General features: G+C 36.2%; 1 protein-coding gene across 4 annotated transcripts in view; it reads right to left on the bottom strand.

Moving 5' to 3' along the window:
* WDR7 (WD repeat domain 7) overlaps nucleotides 1–23,165 on the bottom strand; it is a 329,818-nt gene extending 306,653 nt beyond the window's left edge. For 2 of the 4 annotated variants that reach the window (XM_081263757.1, XM_081263759.1), the window contains exons 1-3: nucleotides 22,931–23,163; nucleotides 5,895–6,066; nucleotides 1,177–1,283 (exon numbers count right to left, since the gene is read on the bottom strand). In XM_081263757.1, the coding sequence (XP_081119883.1) occupies nucleotides 1,177–1,283; nucleotides 5,895–6,053 (266 nt within the window). In that variant the 5' untranslated portion in view covers nucleotides 6,054–6,066; nucleotides 22,931–23,163. Of the gene's footprint in view, nucleotides 1–1,176; nucleotides 1,284–5,894; nucleotides 6,067–22,930 lie in introns of all 4 variants that reach the window. The other 2 variants (XM_081263756.1, XM_081263758.1) reach the window with 2 other exon arrangements.
* Nucleotides 23,166–24,289: the final 1,124 nt, after the last annotated feature.

Genomic DNA, 24,289 nt, shown 5'->3' with positions numbered 1-24,289 from the left:
GAAAACAAGCCAAAGTTGAAGTCAACTGAATTCCAATCCTTTGCAAACTAAATATAATATTCCAGTTTTGATTCTGAATTAATTGCAAATTTATTAAGTGCACACACACTTCACATACACTCACACACACACAAAATTTATATCACAAAATAAAGATGCAAAGTTGAAAATTAGAAATGTCAATATGCTTTTTATTTTGAAGAAATAAGAGTTAACAGAAGAAAATATTAATAAAATGCAATGATCCTGATATTACCAGGATATCCTTACAGTATAATTTTCTTACATCTCACCTAACATAATTTTTCAAAGAACACTCAATTTAAACAAGCATTCTAGTGTAAATTATCCTTTCATTGACCAAAGATACTACATTGTTGCCTGACATTTTATTTTCTTGTTCCAAAGAATTATACAAGGTTCTCTTCTAATCCATAAACTATGGGGAAAGAGGGAGAACAATGTCTAATTTTTTTCAAATTCCCTAACCTGCTTCAATAGTACATGGGATCAATATATAATTTCAAAGTACCAAAAATATTTTTAAAATTCCTCAAACTCTGAGCCCTAATGCTATTATTATTTAATGACCTAATTCTCCAAAAGCAAGGTATGTTCTAAGACTTAGGAAGACACAGTTAATGTATTAACACACATCAATATAAATTCATAAACTCTATCATAGCTTCATCTCCCAAATATATTCCAGTCTAGTAGCATCATTGAGGATTTTTTAAAATTTTTTGAAGTTGTCTACTGACTCAATAACAATGCCATGGAGATCATACTTTAACTTTTATAGTATTCTGAGTTTCTCAAAAGCAAGGCAAAGAAAGAATCATAAATTACAATGGAAGTATTCCAAAAAAATTAATAGTATAAAATCCACATCCTTAAAACCATCATTCAAATATCTTCCTTTATGCTTAGACAATGGAAGAAAATAACTCCAAAAAAAAAAAAAAAGAACAACAAACAAATAAGCAAACAAAATAACTCCCTACTTACTAACACAAAATACTAGTTATAAAGACATAAGTAAAAATATATAAATATCACATAGTAACCCATAAATTGTACAATTCTTTTGTGCAAATTAAAAAACAAGTTTTTAAAAATATGTAAAATTTTAGAAAAAAGAGAAAGTTGACCAAAACCAAAAAGCAGAATACTTACCCACTTGCAGATGCACTCACAATATACTGTTTGTCACTAGAAGCACAAGCTTTAGACAAACAAGTGATTGCTGCTGTGTGACCAAATAACAGTGCTCGAGGATTAACCTAGAAATGCAAAATTTACTGGTGTAAATATCACATTTAAAAAACCAACCTTTTGATTAGTAATCATGTTAAATATTTGATATACACATAGAGATTTGAAAAAATTTGCTCAGAACACTAAAAACTAAGAGTAAACAGTGAACTCTAATCCATATAACGCTCACAATCATCCTATCACAGTAGTTCTGAGGTCAAAGTTGGGATTCAAGAAGCTACACTACTACATGATCAGATGGAGAGAGACAGCGAGGATTCAAACTAAGGCAGTCTTAACCGCTACCTCTTTAGTATGCTAGGAAAGCGAGTTAAGAATCTGAATTAATATATAAAACTGGAAAATCTAGCCTCACTTATTTTTACATATCACTGATCTGAAAAAGCTTTACGAGTCTCTGGATTCATAACCCCCAACACAGAAGACAGGTACCCTTCTAAAAGCTACTAGTAGAATTAACTGTCAGGAAGAAGAACCTTGATGAACACTGGTGTAGAGACAGTGTCTAGTAGAAAGACTGGCTTAATACTACTATTCTAAAATAGTTGGGCAATCAGCTCCCAAATTTATAATAAAAGTATTACAAAATCACTAATAGTATAAAATTCACATCTTAAAACCGTAATTCAAATATCTTCCTATAAGTTTAGACAATGGAAGAAAATATTCCAAAAGAAAAAACTCCCTGCTTACTAAGTATTCTGCTACGAGTTATAAATACATTAGGAAATAAGAATAATAATCATGATAAGGAGATAACACCTAAAAATACATCTGTGCCTAATATCAGTGCTAGATCACAACCACTATGGTCAAACATCAAGACACTTCCAGGAGCTGAGTGCAGTAGCCTGTACCTCAAGTCCAGATATTGGGGAGGCTGGGACAAGAGGATCACTTGAGCCCAGGAGTTCAGGACCAGCCTGGGCAATATAGTGAAACCTTATCTCCAGTAAACAAAACAATATAAAATAAAAAAAACAAAAATTCCAGAGGAAATAAGCATTATTAGAGAAAAATATCTAGATTATTACATTTGTACCTTTTATTTATATCCTAGCATGTTCCACAAAAATTTGTTATATCAAAGTTAGTGATGAAATATTTCACACTTAATCAGACCAAAGAAATATCATAAAATAATGTTTGATCAATCCATAAAGATCATTCATTCATCTTCAATGATCACACAGTTAAGAAGCAAAAGTTATCGAGTTATCACTGGCAAGGCAAGAATAAAAAGATGGGATATGCCATGCCAGGTCTTAAGCATATACTATAACACTGATATTCCAGTCAGAGGCTTTGAGGCCACTCAGCCATCATTCAGCACTTCTCTTTTTTTAAATTCCCTTTAGCTTTTTTTTCCCTACTACCTGAGATGCTATGATTATTCATTAATCAATCCTTCATATGTGTAAACAGTATGACAACAGCTTAATTCACATTCCTTCACCCAAACCTTACCCCAACCTTGTGTTAAATAGGCAAGACCCTTTATAAAGTATACTTTTACCACACCTGGTGTATTGCTTGAAATCCTCTCTCATGAGTCAAGAGCAGAAAATACAATGCAACCTCCCAAAACAATTAGGCCAAGCTTTCTAAGTGGAAGAAATGTGGTTTATAATATTATCTTTGTATCCAAGTGCCTAGAATTTTAAATGCCAATTATTGTTAAACTAATAAGTTTGGATTTAACTGATTACTTTCTGAGTATTACTTGTCAATAGTAATCCTCACATGTTCTGTATACTTGCCAATGTGATCCAGTCATGTTTCCCCTAATTTCTCCTTCCTGGCCTCTCGAAACACAAGAACAATCAACGGTCAGCAAAATTCTCTATATAGTATCAACGGCACTTCTGAAAATTGCTTCAAATTCCTTGCTCTAATCAAAATCTGGAATTCCTCTGAGGACAGCCTCCACTGAAACCTTCTCAACTGGTGGTGATTTTTTCCTCTATCACGTGTACTATAAAGCCTGAAAGAAGATTAAGTGTCTTTTTTGCCCCTCATTCTAAGCTCCAGAACTTCTGGTTTTTCCTTCTCCAACCCTTAGCACTTTTGTATGAATGCAGGTAGGTTGGTTGCTCTTTATGTAGAAATGCAAAAGATTTCTTATACCAATAAGCACCTACCTTATTATATTCATTACAAATAACAGTTACTCACTCTCATTTCTTGAAGCCTCTAACACTTGGCTCACCATTTCACTCTCCACTGCTTCTGGTATCTTACTTCTAGGTGTTTTATTATCTTCTCAGACAAGGTTTGTAGTAGTACCCAGGCCTCACTTCTAACCTCCTTACCTCCAATGATCTTGGTAATACCTACTGTACTGCCTTCAAGTTCCCTGATCATTAATAAATGAACTACTCTAGAATCTTATTTGGCACCTCTCCTTCTAATCACTACCTCCTGCCATTTTAATTCCCTCCACTTCAAGTCCCAACAATTCTTCAGTCCCCCTAAAACCTCAATTCCATCTCATTCTACCACGACTGCACTAATCCATTATCCTTCAACCCCACTACCCAACTTAAGAGTCCACGGTACATCATAATTACTACCCTGCATAAAACAACCAAGCCTTAAGTGCAATCTCTCCCTGTTAAGCTTGCTAGGAAAACTTTATCCTACTTAAACCTGGCTCTCTCTTTGGCTGGGACTTATACCCAAGAAACTGAAGGTGGGTGGAAACACTACACCACCATCTGTTTTCATATGCAATTGATGACATCTAATTTTACAGGATCCTTGAGTGCTATCCAGCAGTCCTGCCTAATTTCTCTAGCCTACTCATACTCCTAAACCTCCCAGGTAAGCAACTTATCTCTCCTTAAACCTCCAGTGGGAACTCCCCTGTCCTCACTGTCAACTGAGGACCTTGTTTATTTTTCTGAAAAAAAAAAATTGTAGAAGCATGAAGAAATTTCTGCATTTCTATATAAAGAGGAACCAACCTACCTGCACTCATACACTTAAGGTTCCCTAGCACTGTGAATGGTTTCTTGCTCCTATCAGCCTGAGTGCTGTGCACTTCATTTCAACTGTCACTTCTCTCATAAAAATCATCAATCATCAATACCAAATTCAATCACATTTCTATACCTTATCAATGAATAACAGAAAATAAAATGATTCTATTTGTACCAGATTATAAACTAAATTCTGAGAAATAAATATCATTAAAGAAGTACAAAATTTATACTCTGAAAACTACAAAATATGTCAGAAAAAATTAATATCTAAATAAATGGAAAGGTACCCTATGTTCACACATCATAAAACAAAATATGGTAATATTCCCCAAATTGATATATAAATTCAATATATTCCCTATCAAAAACCCAAATGATTTCTTTATAGATATTGACAAGTTGATCCTAAAATCTGTATGAAAATTCAAGTGACCCTTATATAGCCAAAACAATCGTAAAAAATAAGAGCAATATTGAAGGATTCATATATTTCAATTTCAAAATTTAACATAAAGCAATAATAATCAAGACAGTATTACATGGTATAGGAACAGACATAGAAAACAATGGAATAGTCCATGCATCTATACTCAACTTATTTTTCACAAGAGTACCAACACCATTCAATAAGAGAATAATCTCCTTAACAAAAACAAAATAAAAGGAAACTAGATAATTTAGACTTCATCAATATCAAAATATTTTGTGCTTTAAAAAACAACATCAAGGAGCTGGAGTCGTGGCTCAGTGGTACAGCGCTTGCCTGACATATGTGAGGCCCTGAGTTTGATCCTTAGCACCCTATAAATAAATAAAAGATCCACTCACAACTAAAAAATATTTTAAAAAAAGAAAAGAAAGAAATAACATCAAGAAAGTGAAAGATAATGCACATAATGGGAGAAGATATTTGCAAGTTAAATATCTATTAATGGATCTGTACCAAGAACATATAGAGAATTCCTACAGTTCAGTGCTGGGGACATATCTCAGTGGTAGAGTGCTTGCCTACCATGCATGAGGTCCTGTGTTCAATCCCTAGCAACACAGAAAACAGAAGAAAAAGAAAAAAAATCCTATAAACCAATAATCAAAAAATAACCAATATTAAAACATAAGCAAAGAAAAAGCTTTTAATTTTTTTTCTAAATGGGCAAAGGAATGACAATAAATAGATAGTGATTTTAGAAATCCCTATGTGATTTTTATAAAAAGTTATGCCATCTTCAAAACATTTACTTTAGAAGGTATGTTTTGAACTGGTTTTTGTCTGTTTGTTGTTTTCTACAGTGCTGAGGACTGAACCCGGAGCCTTACATAGGCAAGGCAAGTGCTCTATCACTAAGCCACATCTTCTTATACTGTTTTTCAACACATCTTTATGTATTATAATCTTTTTAAATACCTAAATAAATATTAAGTGACTAACCGTAGATATTATATTCAAAAATTGCTAAAAACCAGCAGACATCAATTATAATAATGTAAACAGATAATCTGCATACAAGTAATTTGATCATAACATATTTTGCAGAAAAGTATTACGAATTCAAGTATAATTCCAGTACTGTGTAATTTTCTAATAAGTAGCTTCTTGTATTTAGGATGTACAACAGACAATTCAATACTCACTTCTAATTCTACTGAAAGATCCCAGAGACATATTTGTCCATCATGGCATCCAGTTACAATTGTGGCCCCATCATCTGTTAAAAGCACAGCTGAGACACAATGCGTTGGTGCTTTGCGTCCCCAAAGCACAATGGGTAGAACAAGGCTGTTTCCTGCCATTGTGTTTTCAAACCTGAAAATGTTATAAGAATAATATGATATTAAAATGTTAGCCTCTAAAACATGTTATATATCTTTATTAAAAAGCCAAGTTGTACAATTTGAAAATAAGCATATATTTCTGGTAGTATATTCTGACCACTTAAAAATGTGTTATTTCCAAACAAAATGACTAATTTATCACATCCCAGATTCTTTAATTAAAAAATTAGACACAAATCTTCACTGTAGGCATTCACAATTTTTAAAATTTGCTAGTGAAGAGTCAATGATTCAATACTCATATTTAGTACTATATAGCTGATGATGCACTTTTATGTATATAAAGATTTCATTTTAAATCTCAAAATAGTCTTTCCAGGCTGGCAGGATAGAAAATGAGGCATAAACATATTCACCCTAAAACCCAGAAGCAGCAAGTCAAGTGCAAATCCTGCCCTCTAACCCCAAATCATCTGCCTCCTCAAATAATTCAAATCAAATACAAAAACAGTGCTCAGCAAGTCCACACAGATTAATTATACCCCCACCGCCAGACCAGAATTATCAAGAATTTTAGAAATGCCAGGAATTCTCCCAAGCATTGTATATATATAAATAAAAATGATTTCAATTATTCCTTCAAAAAATCATAAGATAAGTACTATGATCACTTCTTCTTCCACAGAGTCACTGAGGCAAAGTGTCATGAAGTGACAAGAGATGGAGTCCATGTCTCCAAACCAGTAGTAAATAGCAATGCCCAAGAACTCAGGACATTTTATAGTGTGCTAAACATTCAACAGAGTATGCTCAGTAAGAAACTCATTTGGACACATTTATTCCAAACCTGTTATGTCCAAAGGTCACAGACATCCTTCCATAAGTCCTAAATCTTAGGGGAAAGAATTTCTTTTCAGACTCATATCTCTGTAATATGAGAGGATTTAGATTTGAGATAATTAACCAGCATATACTAGAATATACCTCTTAAAAAGAGTACAAACAGAAAGAATCATTCCTTCATTAACAAAATTAAAATTTAATTGGTAAAACAACATTTAAGTGTTATAAATTATGTGATAAAGGAAAAAATAATAGACAAGTTCAGAGAAGTTAGAAAGACTAGAATAGACAAAGAGGGCTCCACAGAAAAGTGGACTCTGACAGATCTTATTAGGAGTCACCTACAGTCTGACAGATGGTCAATCCAAAGAAAAGATCATGAAAATGAAAATGAATCAAGTAAAAAAATATGAAGAACACTGGAATGCTTACCCAAAACAACCCATATTATATCCTTTTTTGCTAATGTTAGAATGCATAGCTTTCATCAATTTGGTTCCCACCCATCCCCCCAAAAAAACAACTCATCATTTTTGCTTAAGTACAAGGTACACATTTAAAGAAAACATTCAAAATACACCTGGCACAGTGGCACATGCCTGTTACCCCAGTGCCTCATGAGGCTAAGCAGAAGGATCCCAAGTTTGAAACCAGCAACTTAGTAAGACTCTATATCAAAATTTTAAAAAATTAAAAGGGTTGGGGATGTAGCTCACAGGAGAGCAACCCTGTGTTCAATCCCCAATACTGTCAAATAATAATAATAATAATAATTATTATTATTATTATTATTATTATTATTATTCAAAATAACCACTTCCTATTAAGAAAACCCTACTTGCCCTATTTGTGTCATGACAGTTTCATAAACTACCATCACACTAATAAGCATTTCCATATTCCTATTTGATATTAGAAAACAGAACTAAGCTATGAACCAATTTAATAAATTTGGAACAGCATGTTTTTTGGCTGTGAAGCATATCCAACAATGACTTTCTGGAAAAGAGAATCTAGAAGGAGCTCATTTTCCCATGCGACAACCCTCAGCTTTCAATTACATCACCAAAGAAGGTTTCTCTCCTGTAAGTAAACAAGCCCAAGGCATTGAACACCTCCTGGTGAGCTCTGCAAAGAACACCACTTCTCCAGGCTCCTGAGGACTGGAAGGGAGGGCATTCTGCCTGAATGAAGGAGAAAGCAAGGGATCCAGGACCAAGCTGCATACAGTACTAAATGTCTACAATATTTTTTTTCTTAAACTTTAAAAACCTTATAACAAAATAAAATTGAAACTAGAAAATCCACAGAAGCAACAATGAAATAATGTGAAATAAAGGATAACAGAGTTTATGACGACAGCACAAATGCTGCTAAGAAGGATTAAACAAGACTACCAGTGAAGCAGCAGCCCCTTAAATCTAGGTCTAAGCAACTAATTTAACCCCAAAATGGGCAAATTAGACAGGATCTAATCATTGATTAGAGCATAGATATTTAAATTTGAATTTCTCTCAATAACCAATAAGCCAAGACATTCTAAATTGGCACCATAAGAGAGTTTTTCCTAAAGAGAAAAAAGGTCAGTGGAAATGTGGAGCATGTAGTTTTTCAGATGTCAACATTCAACTATTCTATTTATTTGTTAATAATCCATTCTCAATGTTTCCAACATTATTATCTATTGTTTGAAGAAAACTGGATATATCCCCAAAAAAGTTTTATATTAAACAAGTCACAGAACAGGATTCACTGAAATTAAAAAAAAAAAAAAAAAAAAAAAACTATTTTCATGGAAAAAGCCAAAAGCAAAAAATGAGCAAGCCAAAGTCTAAATAATATGTATGGTATTAACTTTAACAGAAACTCCAAAACAAAAATCACACATGTAATAAATCTATATTTTATTATATTTTATAACTAAGACATTCAGGGAAATGCTAAATTTCAAATTTTCCCATTATCTAATAAATTTGATATATTCTAAGACTAAATGCTTCTAAAAAACAGATGAATCCTATGAACATTCCATTTGCATTTGTGTTCATATCAAAATCTGGATCATGTTACACTTAGAGATGTCTACCAAAAATGTTTAAAAGATAAAGTTCCAAAGTCAAACATCAAGAGTTCTAGATCCAACAACCAATAAAAAAAAAAAAAAAAGAGTTCTAGATCCTACTTTCTCCTTCTGCCACTAATTCTGTAGTCTTTGATCACACCATCTTATTTCTAAGGCTTAGTTTTCTCATCAAGACTATAATTAATAAAAATTTTAGGGCTGGGGATGTGGCTCAAGCGGGTAGCGCGCTCGCCTGGCATGCGTGCTGCCGGGGTTCGATCCTCGGCACCACATACCAACAAAGATGTTGTGTCCGCCGAAAACTAAAAAATAAATATTAAAAATTCTCTCTCTCTCTCTCTCTCTCTCTCTCTAAAAAAAAAAAATTAAGTCAAAAAAATCGAATCAAAAAAAAGGATCTCAAGAGAGAAAATGTTGGTCATCTCTTGATGACTTTAATTTCAGGTATATTTCTTAGTTCTTTATAGAAATAATAAAATTGTACTTCAGTCAACAACAAAAATAATAACTAAAAAACACTAGACTGACAATCAGAAGACCTATATTCAATTTTTGGCTCTTCAATGTGATTTCAGCAAAATTCTCTCAGGGAGGGATAATAACAGCTCCTCTCAGAAAGCTTTCATAAAGATGAAGATTAAGGGACCATAGATGAAATACAACTAGCATAACACCTAGCACATGGCAGATGCTCAGTAAAGATTATTTAAAAAAAAAAAAAAAGATTTTGCTAGTTCACACCCTGCTTGCACATCTACTGGTTTCTTCCAGCACTATCACTTAACATTTAGTAAGGTTGGACTTTTCAACAGGTCAACATCTTTCATTCACTTTCTGCCACAACATAAAAGTACTGCTGTATAATGCAATTCAAATTATGGAAATTTACAGTGCAAATATGGCAATTGGTTCTGCATGATTTATTATAAATATTACAAAATTCCATCAATACTAAAATACCTTTCAAATTAAGTTCTGATCTTAAAATAACAATAATTCATGTATATTTTAGAGCAGTATTTCCCAAGTTTCCATTGTAAGCCTACATGGTGGTAGGTGTAGAATATTAAAAGGAATAAAAAGTGACACAAAATCCAATGTGGCTTACACAACATGCAAACTAACAACTACCATCGTCTTAAGACATGAAAGCACAAAAGATGGATTCCCTCACCAAGATTTCAGGCATCCAGGAAGGATTTCCCTAAGAAATAGATGGAATGAGATGACATCTTAGAGTAGTTTTGATTTGCATTTCTCTAATTGCTAGAGATGTTGAACATTTGTTCATATATTTGTTGATTGATTGTATATCATCTTCTGAGAAGTGTCTGTTCAGTTCGCTGGCCCATTTATTGATTGGGTTATTTGGGGTATTTTTGGTGTTAAGATTTTTGACCCAGCTATCCTACTCCTCAGTGTATACTCAAAGGACTTAAAAACTGCATACTACAGGGACACAGCCACATCAATGTTTATAGCAGCACAATTCACAATAGCTAAACTGTGGAACTAACCTAGATGCCCATCAGTCGATGAATGGATAAAGAAAGCACACAATGGAATATTATTCAGCAATAAAGCAGAATAAAATTATGGCATTTGCGTAGAGTTAAAGAATATAATGCTAAGTGAAGTTCGCCAATCCCAAAAAACCAAATGCCGGATATTTTCTCTTACATAAGGATGCTGATTCATAATAGGGTTGGGGCTAGGGAGCATGGGAGAATTAGACAAACTTTAGATAGGGCAAAGAGGTAGGAGAGGAAGGAGGGACATGGGGGTAGAAAAGACAGTAGAATGAGATAGACATCATCACCCTAAGTACATGTATAAAGACACGAATGGTGTGACTATAATTGATGTACAACCAGAAATATGAAAAATTGTGTTCTATATTTGTAATCTGAAATGTAATGCATTTTGCTATCATATATAAACAAATTAGAATAAATAAGTAAATAAATAAACAAAATGGGAAGTCTAAAAAAAGAAATGAATGGAATGAGGGCTGCAGTTGTGGCTCAGTGGTAGAGCACTTACCTGGCACGTGTGAGGCCCTGGGTTCAATCCTCGGCACCACATGATAAATAAATTAAAAGAAAGATCCATTAAAAAAAAAAAAGAAAGAAAGAAATGAATAGAATGAGTAGAAATGAACCAAGAAAGAAGCTCAAGGAATCACATGTTGAAAGCCCCAGAGTTAAGATTTCTATTCCTTCTTGACAGAAAATAGTAGGGCTCACAATAGGAATGAACAGGCAAAATGAGGAGAGAAGAACCCACAGGGCAGTGTCTTATTTATGCATCAGAACATAACGTGCTGGCTAAGCCAGTTTAAAGAGGCTGGATTTTACCTGACTTCTCACTACTTAATTCCAGCCTCTCTGTTTAACAGCTCTCTCCCATATTGCTCTTTAAGCTTCTTAAGAACAAGAACTACAATCTATATATTCACAACCATATGATTCTTAACATAGTGTCAGCCATATAAGATGTCTTTAATAAATATATTATAAAGTTTGTTGGTGAGAATGAGAACAATAATATGAACATGAAAATAATTTCAGAGATACAACAGACTTGGTGTTTAACACATCAGGTTGATAAGGATGCAATATGAGTTTTGATACAGGTTTTATACAATGGTACTCTCAGAATCAAATAAAAAAAGTATTTTTAAATACTAACAACTCTAAGTAAAAAATGGGTGGGTACTATGATCATGATACTAATTCCCATAGAAGTCCTCAATAAATTCAGATTCTAATACCTGAATTTACCTTAATACTAAGATAAATTATTCTATACTTAACCAGAATTTACTAACTATAAGGTTTGTGAAAGGTGAAAATACCACAAAGATTCATATTGATTTTCAACTAAGCCAAATTGTGAGATTTAATGGTCCAAAAGTATATATGTAAACAGAGTAGTAATATGTTGTTTTTAAGACAGTATAAAGGTTAGGTTAACGCAAAATTGCTGAGACATCAGATATAATGCTACTGTAATAAGCCTGGGTGCAGAATGATAAGAAGCTTAACTAAAATGATGAGAGCTATGACAGTAAAAGAAAAAATAAGACATAAAGAAAGAACAATAAATTCCAGGGGCTGATGAAGTATGTAAGGTCACGGACAAGAATGAGCCTTCCAAGATGAGTGAGAAGAGAAAGGAGGGAAGCAGAAGCAGAAGGAGAAAGGAGAGTGAGAATGGAAGGAGGCAAGAGTCTCAAAGAAATTATACCTTAGAAAATATGGTCCCAACAAGGCACAAGAGATCTCAATAACAAGTGTCCCGTGTGACTGGCAGGAATGCAATTAGCCTTTGCCAAACCAGTCATTTCAAAAGTTTATGAGATGGGTCAGTGCTGTTTTGCTTTTGTTTTTTATGTTTAATTGTTTGAAAAAGAAAGCCTTTTGTAGTTGGAATAAAAAAAAAAATCCAGTTTCCCAATCTCGAATGGAGAAAAGTATAGCTCATTTCCATCCTGCAGACTTTTATTCAGGTGGTATTTAGGATTTAGGTCCATTAGAATCTCTTTTGAGCTCACACAGCAAACTGATGTCAGAGTTCAGAGGTGCACACAGATCTCCTGATTCCTAAAATGAAAATCTCCTCACTAGTCCACATTGTCTTTGTTTACCACAAAATTCCATTTACAAGAAATTAAATTATCCTGGCAATCTGGTTAATCAAGAATTTACCAAAACACATTGCTCACTGAAATGTAAGTGGAACTGCAGTGCTTACAGTATAAAGTCACATGCTGGCTGGAATCAGTGGCACTTGAGAGAGGGAAGAGAATCTGGGGCAAGAGTTGTTGGAGGGGAGGGAAATGAAACACATCCTTCTTCAGGAATGAAGGACTTACCACCCACCTGGGAAGAGAGCACCTGGCACATAGGCATGGGTCATCAGCACCCACAACGAATCGGATGGCCTCAGCCAACCAGAGATGACTTGCCCAAGCTCTTGCCCCTTCCTCAGGACACATCCCACATCCAAGGACTGATGCAGAAATACAAAGGCCCAGTCTCCTCACCAATTCAGGATATCTCTGAAGGCTCATTCTACATTCAGAACTGCCCCTAGGGTCAACTGAGATTTCTTTGAAACTTATAAAAACACAACTTTCACCCTGGGCCAAACCTGCTTCCTTTCTCTGAGTGTTGATCCCAAGAGAACTCCCTATTAAACCAAGTACTAATCTCATCTCAGAATCTACTCACCCATGAACCTAAACTGCTTGCCCAATCTTCCAAATTTTAGACTTTATAAGAAAATCAACTGTTTTTCTTATAAACTGAAAATTTTCATTAAACTTAAACTTCATTAAGCCTAAGTCAACATTCTAGCAAGAACACTCCACAGGTGATGCACGCTTCGCACTGCATCACCCTGGGAAGCATATAATGTCACACTGCCCTAATATCAGTGATGCCAGCTTGACCATTGATTAAAGTAGTGGCTATCAGATATTTCCACTGTAACTCAGTGTTTTTCCCTTTGAAACTATCAATAACCTAAGGAGTAATATTCTGATAAGATTATTCTGTTACACAATATCCCACATGATATTGGTATTTCATATGATTTCTAAAAACTACAAAATACTTAAGATTATATATTTAAAAAATCAAGTATCAGATCAATGTTAATTTTTCCACATTGTTTTTCAAACTCTCAAACGCCAAATAAGATATATTTCTATCCTAAGTTCTTAGCATTTTCATGGGAGTATATCTTCCCAGTCTGTGTACTTCCTCTGCACCAGGCAGGCCCCTGTGACTTGTGAAAAAAAAACAAACTCAAACCCTCTCCCACGAGTAGGCCTCAATTACCCTCTTACCACTGGGGAATAAGAGAAGCAGAGACTAAACAAAATAGCTAAATGTTCTTGCCACAGCAGCAATGAAGGAAGAAAAGCTTGCAAAGCTTTATTCAAATGGTCAGAGAGCATTCCAACATCATTTGTCAAAACAACATGTCCACGTCAAGATCACAGTATGATGTGATAAAGGAAGTGGTCATTAAGATTATTAATTTTTGTTTTGCTCATGCATTTGGCACCAATTTATTGAAGATTTGGTGAAAAAAAAAACTGAAACAGATAATGAAGACTTTATTTATTACAGTGCAATGAGTTAGTCAGACCATAAAACATGCTGTCTCATTCAGCTTTTTGTTGCTGTGACCAAAATACCTAACAAGGACAACTTATAAGAAGAAAGTTTATTTTGGATGACAGTTTCAGAGTTCAATCCCTGGTCCACCAAGTCCATTGCCCTGGGCCCAAGATGAAGCAGAAGGGCATGGTAGAGGAGCAAAGCTCACCTCATAGCAGCTTGCAAGCAGGGAGAGAGGAAGGGGAAGGACCTCAGGAAACATGCACCTTTCTGGGACATGTCCCTAGTGACCTACTTTCACCTGCCTACATTACTACCCAGTCAGCCCATTCAAATTAGGATGGATTTATTCAGTTACAGCTCTCGCAATCCAATCATTTCCCCTCTGAATTTTCCTGCATTAACACAGGAGCTTCGGAGGAACACCTCACATTTAAACCATAACACACACTGAAGAAATTACAGTATTCAGCTGCTTCCTTGAAGAAAGAAGGGTTTCTGGAATTAAAAGTTGTCAGGGACACAACCTTCTGAACACTTAAGCAGCTAAAATAGACTATACTTTCTTATTTGGGTGGCAAATAATACATTCTCAATGAACCTGACACTTTAGAACTGCTTTGTTAAAGGAAGTTCCAGTATTCAGTTTCAAAAGAACATGTGGAATGAGCAGATGGTAACAGGAGACTACACTTATTTCTTATCGCTAAAACAGCCCTGAGCACATAAGTTACAGGATTTGAAGAACTGCAGAGCTAGCTGGTCAAAAATAAATCACAATTTTCAAAGTGATTCATAGATTTTAAGACATAAAAACCATGTTTTAAACTTCTGCAGCTGCCATTAGGATGTCTGATCTCTTCCACTTAAGCTCTATCCATTACCAATCAACATGGATTTCAACAGTTATTAAGCTCAAAGTAAACTATGCCTTCCAGGACTTTATTGAGGACACAATCAACTGTGACTTTCTCCTGCGACCCACCTCTCATTTCACCTGCACCTCCAAACATTTCTCTTCTTTTCCCCTTCACACAAAATTCTACACTGGACAGTGAAATGTCTGTATATAAACTGAATTAAACTACCTAAAAGAAGAAGAAACAAACATGATTTCCCAAACTAGAAATTGAACTCTCAAATTAATCAGGGGAACAGTAAAATATGCTAGGTAAAGTGTGAAGGTTTGAGAGTCACACTAAGGAAGGACCCAGCTCTCCCATTTACTGGCTGTAAATTTTGAAGAAATATATAGTCTCTCCCAGTTAAGAGTGTTCTTATTTATAGCATTACCTATGTCCCTATATTCTATTGAAAAGTGCTCTAGGTACCTCACAAACTATTCTTGACAGGTCATCAATAATCTCCCCATTGCTAAACCAAGTGTCAATTCCTAATCTTCATCTTCTTGGAATCAGCAGCAGCATTTAGCAAACTTTATACTCCCTCCTTGAAATACTTCTTTACTTGGCCTCCAATCTTCATACTTTCCTGACTTTTCTTCTACTTCACTGGCTTTATTTTTCTTCTTCCTCTTTTTTTTTTTTAACCTTTAAATGTTAACATACCCAGAGCTTAGTTAGTCCTTGCACTCCTTTCCCCCAGTAACATTCCTTCCCTCACTGATCTCAAGTCTTTCAGCTTTAAAGACCATCTACACATGGACAGTTTCCCAACTTCTATCTTAGGGCTCTCTTCTGAACTTCAAACTCACATATCCAGCTCCCAACCACATATCCTAATAAGATTCTCTAACTTGACGACAGGTCCAAAAGTGAGCCCCTGTCTTCTTGCCCAAAAGAGTGTGTTCTCCTACAGTCTTTCCCACCTCAGTTAATGGCAACTCTGTTTTTATAGCTACCTACCAAGGCCAAAATCCTACAATCATCTTTAATTCCTCTCTCCTACACACATTTCACATCCCAATCCCTCAACAAATGCTACTGGCTCTAACTCAAAGTGTATTCAGAATCCAAAGCCTCCTCAACACCCTCACTACAACCACTCCATTCAGAACCACCAGCACCTCCCATCCTTGCACCCTGCAGTCTCAACACAGCATGTGAAGTGATGCTAATGTAAAAAAAAAAAAAAAATACATTGTGATCACATCTCAAATTCTTTCTTAGCTTCTCATCTAAAGCTGAATAAAAGCCACCTACATAACAACTTATGCTTTGTGAGTGAGATGGCTGTCCTCCTCCTTGATTATTATTTTCCATATGCTCTGATTCCTTGGTGTTCCTCAAAGACACCAAGGAGGATCTCACTTCAGAACAATGAACCCTAGATTTCCTCATGGCACATTCATTCACCTACTTCACATCTCTGCTATAACATCACCTTTTGGGTGAAGCTTTCCCTGACTATCAGGATCAAATCCACTACCCAAACCAGCATTTCAATCATTTAACACACCATGTTTTACTTATTTATCACCTGTCTCTCCTGCTATAACATAAGCATCATAAGGTGAAAATTTGCATTTTCTCTACTGCATTACCAGTACCTAAAACTTCCGCCATATCAGAAACATTCAAATACTTGTTGAAGAAATGAACTAATTCATGATATATGTTCTCCTTGATTTAAAAAAGAATTGTATGCAATCGGGTAATGCTTGTAATACCAGCTACCCTGAGGCAAGACGATTTCAAGTTCAAGGCCAACCTGCACAATTTATGGAGACCCTTTCTCAAAACAAAAAATAAAAAGGACTGGGAATGTCACTCGGTGGTAAAGCACCCTAAGATCCCCAGTACCACAAAAACAAATAAATAAAGCATATCTTGATTTTACATGCAAAGTATATCTTGAGTTTATAGAACTGTCCCATCAAATAATTTCTCTATGATAATCTCATCGATCATAATAGGTCTCCTTAATCAAATTCCTTTTAACATACTACTTGGTTTTTCCCCCAGCTACGAGTTTTGTCTACCTTCTTTACCTTTTCTATTCTGTATGTGACATATAACCAATAAAACAGATCTTAGGACCTATGAAGTAAATAAGCTGACATAATTAAGCGCAGTTAATGAATTTCAAAACTGTTTCTTAAAGTAAATAGAGTCATAATTCATTTACATGAAGTTTTCAGTCCCACAAGTGGTGGTTTATTTGTTTCTTTTTGAAATAGTTAGGAAAAAAAGATCCTTTAAGGAAGGTAGCCAAATAAATAAACTTAAATACAAGAACAGAAGGTAACTAGCTCATTCTATCATTCTGTTATCACTGACATATACTAACTATCAACATTCAGAGAGAAATATGCATGCATAAAATATCTTCAGTGAGAGTGAAGAGCCATAAATTACAACTGCTAGGCTGAATGGAGATAATGGTTTAAAAGTTATATATTTTGGAAATTTTCTATTCCAAAAGTGCCCAGGATAAGCTCCACGTTTTAGAAATTTTTCTTCCCTGAACTAACCACTGCCCTAAAATTTTATTGTTCCATCATTTTATGGCTCCCACTAACCAAAGCAACCATGAGCCAAAAACCCCTGCAATTTCATTAAACATCACTAACACATTGAAGTCAACATACCCAGATTTAAATAAGATTAGAAATCTAATCTTACTTAAGAGTTAATATGAATATAATATACATACATACATTCTTTAATAGAAGGAAATAAAAACTCCACTTGGACCCTTAGGATTTACTGAATGTAATAATGATGCAGGTTTTTTCCTTTCAAAGAAGTATTTTTGGTTCAGCCATTTAGCTTTAAGTATAAGGTATAGATCAAGAAAAATGAACCATCTATATGGAATTTAAATCCTAATTTAACATTATATTATAGGATATATAAGTGGAAACATAAGTAGTATTCTTATGCATAGTAGAATTTCACTATGTCATCCTTCCTCTTATTTGATTCAGCCCATGATATTGGTCTGCACATTTGTAAAGTGTTGATTCTTTATAAAGTACTACAATTAAATGGACAAATAGGAACAAAAGTTATAAACCACACTAGCTCCATACTCTAACCACTGAGTTTATGTGTCCCAACAAACAAACAATAAATATTACATTGAGATGTAATAGATAAGGTCGGGGTGCAGGGGGGTTGGGAGAACAGCCATAGCTCAGTGGTAGAGTACTTGCCTGGCATGCTCAAGGCCCTGGGTTTGATCCCCAGCACCATAAAGAGGAGAAAGGATGGGGGAGATGTAAAATGGATAATCAGGAATAAACACACTTCATAGTTCTAGGCCTAACTTTGCAACTTTTAAAATTACTTCAAGATCCATACTATAGTAGTTAGGATAACAGTCCACCAGACCATTACTACATATCTAATAGAACAGCTAAAATTTAAAAAAAAAATAGTGACAATTACTAAATGCTGGTAAGGATGCCAAGAGACTGAATATTTCATGTACTGCTGTTTAAAAAGTAAAATGGTACAGCCTGTCTGGGAAACACTTTAGCAGTTTCTTCAAACACTAAACATACAGTTACCATACCATCCAGCAATCATATTGCTGGGCATTTATCCCAGAAAAAAAGAAAAGTTATGTCCCTACAAAAAAAAAAAAAAACTGTACAAAACTATTCTTAGCAGCCTTATTTGTAATAGCCACAAATGGGAAACAGCACAGATATTCAGGTGAATGCTTAAACTGTGGCACATACATACTGTGGAATACTATTCAACAATTCTAAAAAGAAAGAACTATGGATACATGCAACATTTTGGATGCATCTCAAGAATTGTTTCATTCAACAATTTGTAAATTAATTAGAAAAGATTACATGTGATAAGGTTCCATTTATTTATCAGACCTGTACTAACAAAATTATAAAGACAGAATACTGATTAGTAATCACTAGACTAGAAAGGGGTAACACAAAGGAGATCTTTGTGGCAATGGAATAGTTCTCTATCTTGATTGTGGCAGTGGTTACAAAACCCTACACAGATAAAATAGCACAGAACTATACATAGGCCTTGAACAACCATCAATTTCTTGGTTTTGATACTGTACCTATAGTTACATAAAATGTAACCACTGAAGAAAGTTGAATGAAATTATATAAAATGTAACCATCAGGGAAAGCCAGATCTTTTCACTATTTTTGAAACTTCCTGTGAATCCATATCACCATAAAGCTAAAGTAAAATAAATGGAAAGAATTATTAATATAGAGGAAAAATATACTATAAAGCAACAGTGTGGTATTAGAGCAAGAGCAGTCAAACAGAAGGAGGAGGATCCAGTGTTCAGGGTACACATGAGAACTCAACACAGTGAGCACAGTAACACTACCTATGGGAAAAGGAGAAGCCCACTAGGAAACATTCTATGGAAAAGAAACTGAATCACAAACTTGTGACCTGTGGAAAGACAGACTCCGGATGCATTAAAAATCTGTAAGTTTAAAAGAAAACTGTGAAGTTAGAGATAAATAACACAGGAGACTAACTCTGTATAATAGAACTGAGAGGAAACTTCTGAAACAAAACCTCTAAAATATAAACCATATGAGGAAGAAGTGTTCTGTCAAAATTGAAGATGTCTGGGGCTGGGGCTGCAGCTCAGAGGCAGAGCACTTGCCCAGCATGAATGAGGCATTGGGTTTGATCCTCGGTACCACATAAAAATAAACAAATGAAATAAAGGTATGCTGTCCATCTACAACTGCAAAAAAATTTCTTTAAATATTGAAGATGCCTGTTTAATGAAGGATATGCTTTAAAAAGATTATCAACAAATTGCTTATTGGCAACAAATATACTTGTAATATTTAAAGGATTATCATCTAGGAAATACCAGGACTTCTGCAAATCAAGAAAGGTCTCCAGTTTGAGTGACCTTTGGTTTGGACAGGGTTTGAGTGTATTCCCCAAGAGTTCCCATGTTGAAATTTAATCCCCATGTGATGTATTTAGGGAGAGGAAATTTAATCTGATAATAATGTTTAGAGGTGGGACCTTCAGGAGGTGATGAGGAATACATAATGTCATCAGAATACAGCCCCCCAGGACTGAACATCAGTGGCCTTATGAGAACAGGGAGACAAACCAGAAGATACCTACATACACATGAGTGCATTTCCTGTCTCTGGCCGCGTGATGCCTTGCACTGCCCCAGGACACAGCCAGAGAGAAGGTTATCACCATACCTGTGGTGGTAGTACACACCCATAATCCCAGCAACTTAGCAATTTAGCAAGACCTTGCCTCACATGAAAAAATAAAAAGGGCTGGGATGTAGTTCAGTGATAAGAGTGCCCATGGGTTCAATCCTCAGTATTGAAAACAAAACAAAACAAAACAAAAGTGGTGGTTATCACTAGGTGTATCCCCTCAAACTTGCACCTCCATAAGTCAAAATAAAACTCTCTGTGTTACAACTCATCCAATCTGTGGTACTATGCTAACTCAACAAAATAAACTCACTCAGACTGAAATGTTAAAATAAAAATGGGTAAAAGGAAGAAAAGGCAATTTTACAAAAGGAAAAACCCCAAAAGGTAAACTGTACATGAAGAAATGCTCAAGGGCTGGGGTTGTGGCTCAGAGGTAGAGCACTCGCCTACTATGCATGAGGCACTGGGTTCAATCCTCAGCACCACATAAGAATAAAAAATAAAAGATAAATAAAATAAAATAAAAATAAATTAGAGTGGCAACCCTCTATTAGGACTACTCTAAAAAAAAGAAATGCTCAAATTTATTACTAATAGTGGAACATAATTTTAAATCACATTTTGTTTTCTACCTATTAGTCTGGAAAAATTAAGGCACTGTATAACATCAAATATTGGAGGGGATATAAAGATAGAGAGATCTGCATGAACTACCTAGGAGTAGAGACAACTGAAGTTTGTTCTGGAACATAATCTGACAGTGCTTCAATTAAATACACGAATATTGTATTATCAATAATCACATTCCTAGATATATGTCTCAAAGATATCATCACAGAAATCTAAGTGATATATTTATCACAGTATTGTATTCATCACTGTGCTAGGAAAATGAAGGCAATGTGATCATCCACAAATAGGCAAATGAATGGAAGTAGATGTACATTCTGAAATACTGTGTAGCAGAGAAGCAATGGACAACAATACAAATAGGTCTTTAAAGCACAACAGGAAAAGAAAGAAATTAATATGCTATATAGCAGGACATCGTCTGTATAATTTCTTTTAATTGTAGTTGGACACAATACCTTCATTTTATTTATTTTTATGTGGTGCTGAGGATTGAACCCAGGGCCTCACACTTGCTAGGCGAGTGCTCTACTGCTGAGCCACAACCCCAGCCCCTCATCTGTATAAATTTAAAATGTGGATACCAAAGTCACACACATTTAATCACACAAACAGAAGAATGCACGTCACACACATTAGAATGGTTGCCACTGGTGGATGAGCAAGAGAACGGAGTGAGAATTGGAAATAAAAGTCATTGCATGAAAAAAAAAAAAAAAAAGAGAGAGGACTTAAACAGCCCAGTGATGATGACTGAATTGAATAAGACTAACTCAATTCCTTGCATCTGAGGTTCAAAACAGTCTTTAAGGACTCTCTTCTATACCTAAATATTATCCTATTCTTCTCAAGATATGCATGCAAAAAAACAGACCACTATTTCAAAAGTTTTCAGTGCTAAACTTATTATATGAAGAAACCAACCCATTTCCTTGAATTTCAAAATAAAACATCCAATATAAAAGAAAATTGTTAAATACAAGAGTCACTACCCCAAAATTTAAGTTCCCACAATGATACTCAAACAAGGTAAAATCAATCCCCAACCTAAAGTAACTAAGATCTGCTATTTTGGATGAAATAGGACATCTTTAATTCTTCAAAATAAGACATTTTCGATAGATTATTTCCATTTTTGAGCTGCCATCCACCACCACACTATCACAAGTTTTCTTATAAAGCAAGAGGATCCCAATTTTTATGTAACAAAATGTCAAAAATAGTTCATTTCTTTCATACAACAGGAGATTCTTGCCATCTTGTCCACACTATCCCAAGAAACAAACATTATGAAAGGTTAGTTTGCCTTTTTGATTTCATGGCAAACGTCAGGGAGAAAGAATCTGTAGCTGTGACTGACTAAACCCGAAACTCAGCAGCATCAAGATGCCAATGCAGCCCACGGTGCAACTGAAGATGCCATAGTTTCACAGTATAAGAACAGGCAAATTCTGCATTGAACCTAACAGAGACACAGCAAGTGGGTCAAACACACAATAAAGTACAGAACAAAAGATACAATATGATTTTTAAATCAAAAGAAAGGTAGTGGTGACTCCAAACATAGCTTCAAAACGCGAGGACCCATTAGTAAGTGAAGTTGCAGATATCCTCTCAGACCAGCTCCTAAGGCAAAGGCATCTAAAAGGTGAAACTAACAGACGCCTCAGTACCGCCGGCAAGGCAAACGAAAGAGCAGTACCAACAGGTAAAGGCAGATCATTTGTACCCCAGAAGCAAGCACATTACCTGAAAGCACTGTCAAGAACCATCCACGATCATCACTATCACCTCATCCTGTTTAGATTGTCCCTGGAGGCAAAGTAGTTGCATCTCAAAACCAAAGCCACTGTCACAAGCGCATATGTCACTCACCAGGCATGGGGCCCCAAAGACCCCTGGGGGGACCCCCTACGATCCTGATAAAGGCTCCTGGCCGCGGGCCTGAACCTACAGGCTAAGCACCCAACAGAGCTTCCAGCAGCAGCGATCTGACAGCTGGCGCCGCCCGGGTTGAGGCGGGCTGGTGACCCTTGACCCTCGACAGTGCGGGCACACCGCGTGCGGGGGTTTACCCGGGAGAGGCTCCAAGCCCTCCTACCTGTCACAGCTTCATCACATGCCGCGATGTGGTCTGTCAGATCAGTCCGCCGTGGGAGCCCCAACCAGAGAGGACAAGGCGAGGGCGTATCTAAGGAGAAGGTGGGGTGCGCAAATCCAAGTGGGAAATCCTCGGGAGCTGCCAGCGCCGGCGGATCACCCTCTCCCCACTGAGGTTGCAAAGTGCCGCTGCCGCCGCCGCCGCAGTAAATCAGCTGACACCAGACTCAACTGCCGTGACTTTCGCTGCAACTGTCGCAAAAATGAGGGGGAGGGAAGTGCTCACCATTTCCCAACAAGCCGTGCCTAAGTCAGCGCGTAGGAGCCGGCCTGTTACCGTGGAGACCGGGAGGCGGCGCGGGGGTCAGCTGTGAGCGAGGAGCTCACGGCCGCCATGATGGTTGTGGGAAGGCTGCTCTAGGCTGTCCTCTCGCCTCCCACTGCTCGTTGGGAGGACCGAGCTGAGAGGAAGCTGAGTGGCAACTCTAGGTCTTCCCTGGGGCCCGGATACTGAGAGTTTGTGCTTGTTCCACTACGACTCAATTCAGGGGCCTGGGAAATGTTACTCTTTTCCTGTGGGCTTCAGAACTTGGCTGTTGCCCACGACGCAGACGGCCAAAGAAGGAACTCTCCTTTGCAACCAAAGAAAGCCCGACCTTGTGCAGCACTCTTTTAGAGAATAGGGAATGAATATGTTTTCTGTGTGAACTACTTAGTGGAGCATGAGGTCTGTAATCTGGCATGTGTTTGGATTTCACTTCCTCCACTGCACATTGTTAGTGTCATCTTGAGCGTGTTGCTTCTCTGCATTCTCTTTTCATTTTTCCCACTTACAAAACTGGGATAATAACCTAGTGAATCTCTAGGGGAATTAAAGGAGTTCAATGTATGTTAATGACACTGTGCTTCTCTATCTTCCTCCCAAATATTGACTGGTTGATTGAATGAATGAATGGATGACAGCCAAGCTGAAAACTAGTGCCATGCTGGTGACCAATGGTCAATTCCGTTTGTTGTTGTTGTTGTTGTTGTTGTTGTTGTTGTTAGGAAGGAAGGAAGGAAGGAAGGAAGGAAGGAAGGAAGGAAGGAAGGAAGGAAGGAAGGAGGGAAGGAAGGAAGGAAGGAGGAAGAAAAAATTCAGTATATGGTTTTTGATGGTGGTGTTGTTTTGTTTTGTCGTCTGTATAGGCTTACTAGTGGATTTATGGGATAAGTAAGAATCCTATTACAGTCCTCAAAAGGTCCTGTATATATGAATCACCTTAGGATCTTGTTATAGTAAGTTTCTGATTCAGTAGGTCTGAGGTGGGTTCTTGGATTCTGCACTTCCAACAAGCTCCCAGGTGATATGATATCCCTC

Source organism: Spermophilus citellus (assembly GCF_964194105.1).
Source record: "Spermophilus citellus genome assembly, chromosome: 12".
NCBI classification, from domain to species: Eukaryota; Metazoa; Chordata; class Mammalia; order Rodentia; family Sciuridae; genus Spermophilus; species Spermophilus citellus.
This window is presented reverse-complemented; position numbering and strand designations above follow the sequence as displayed.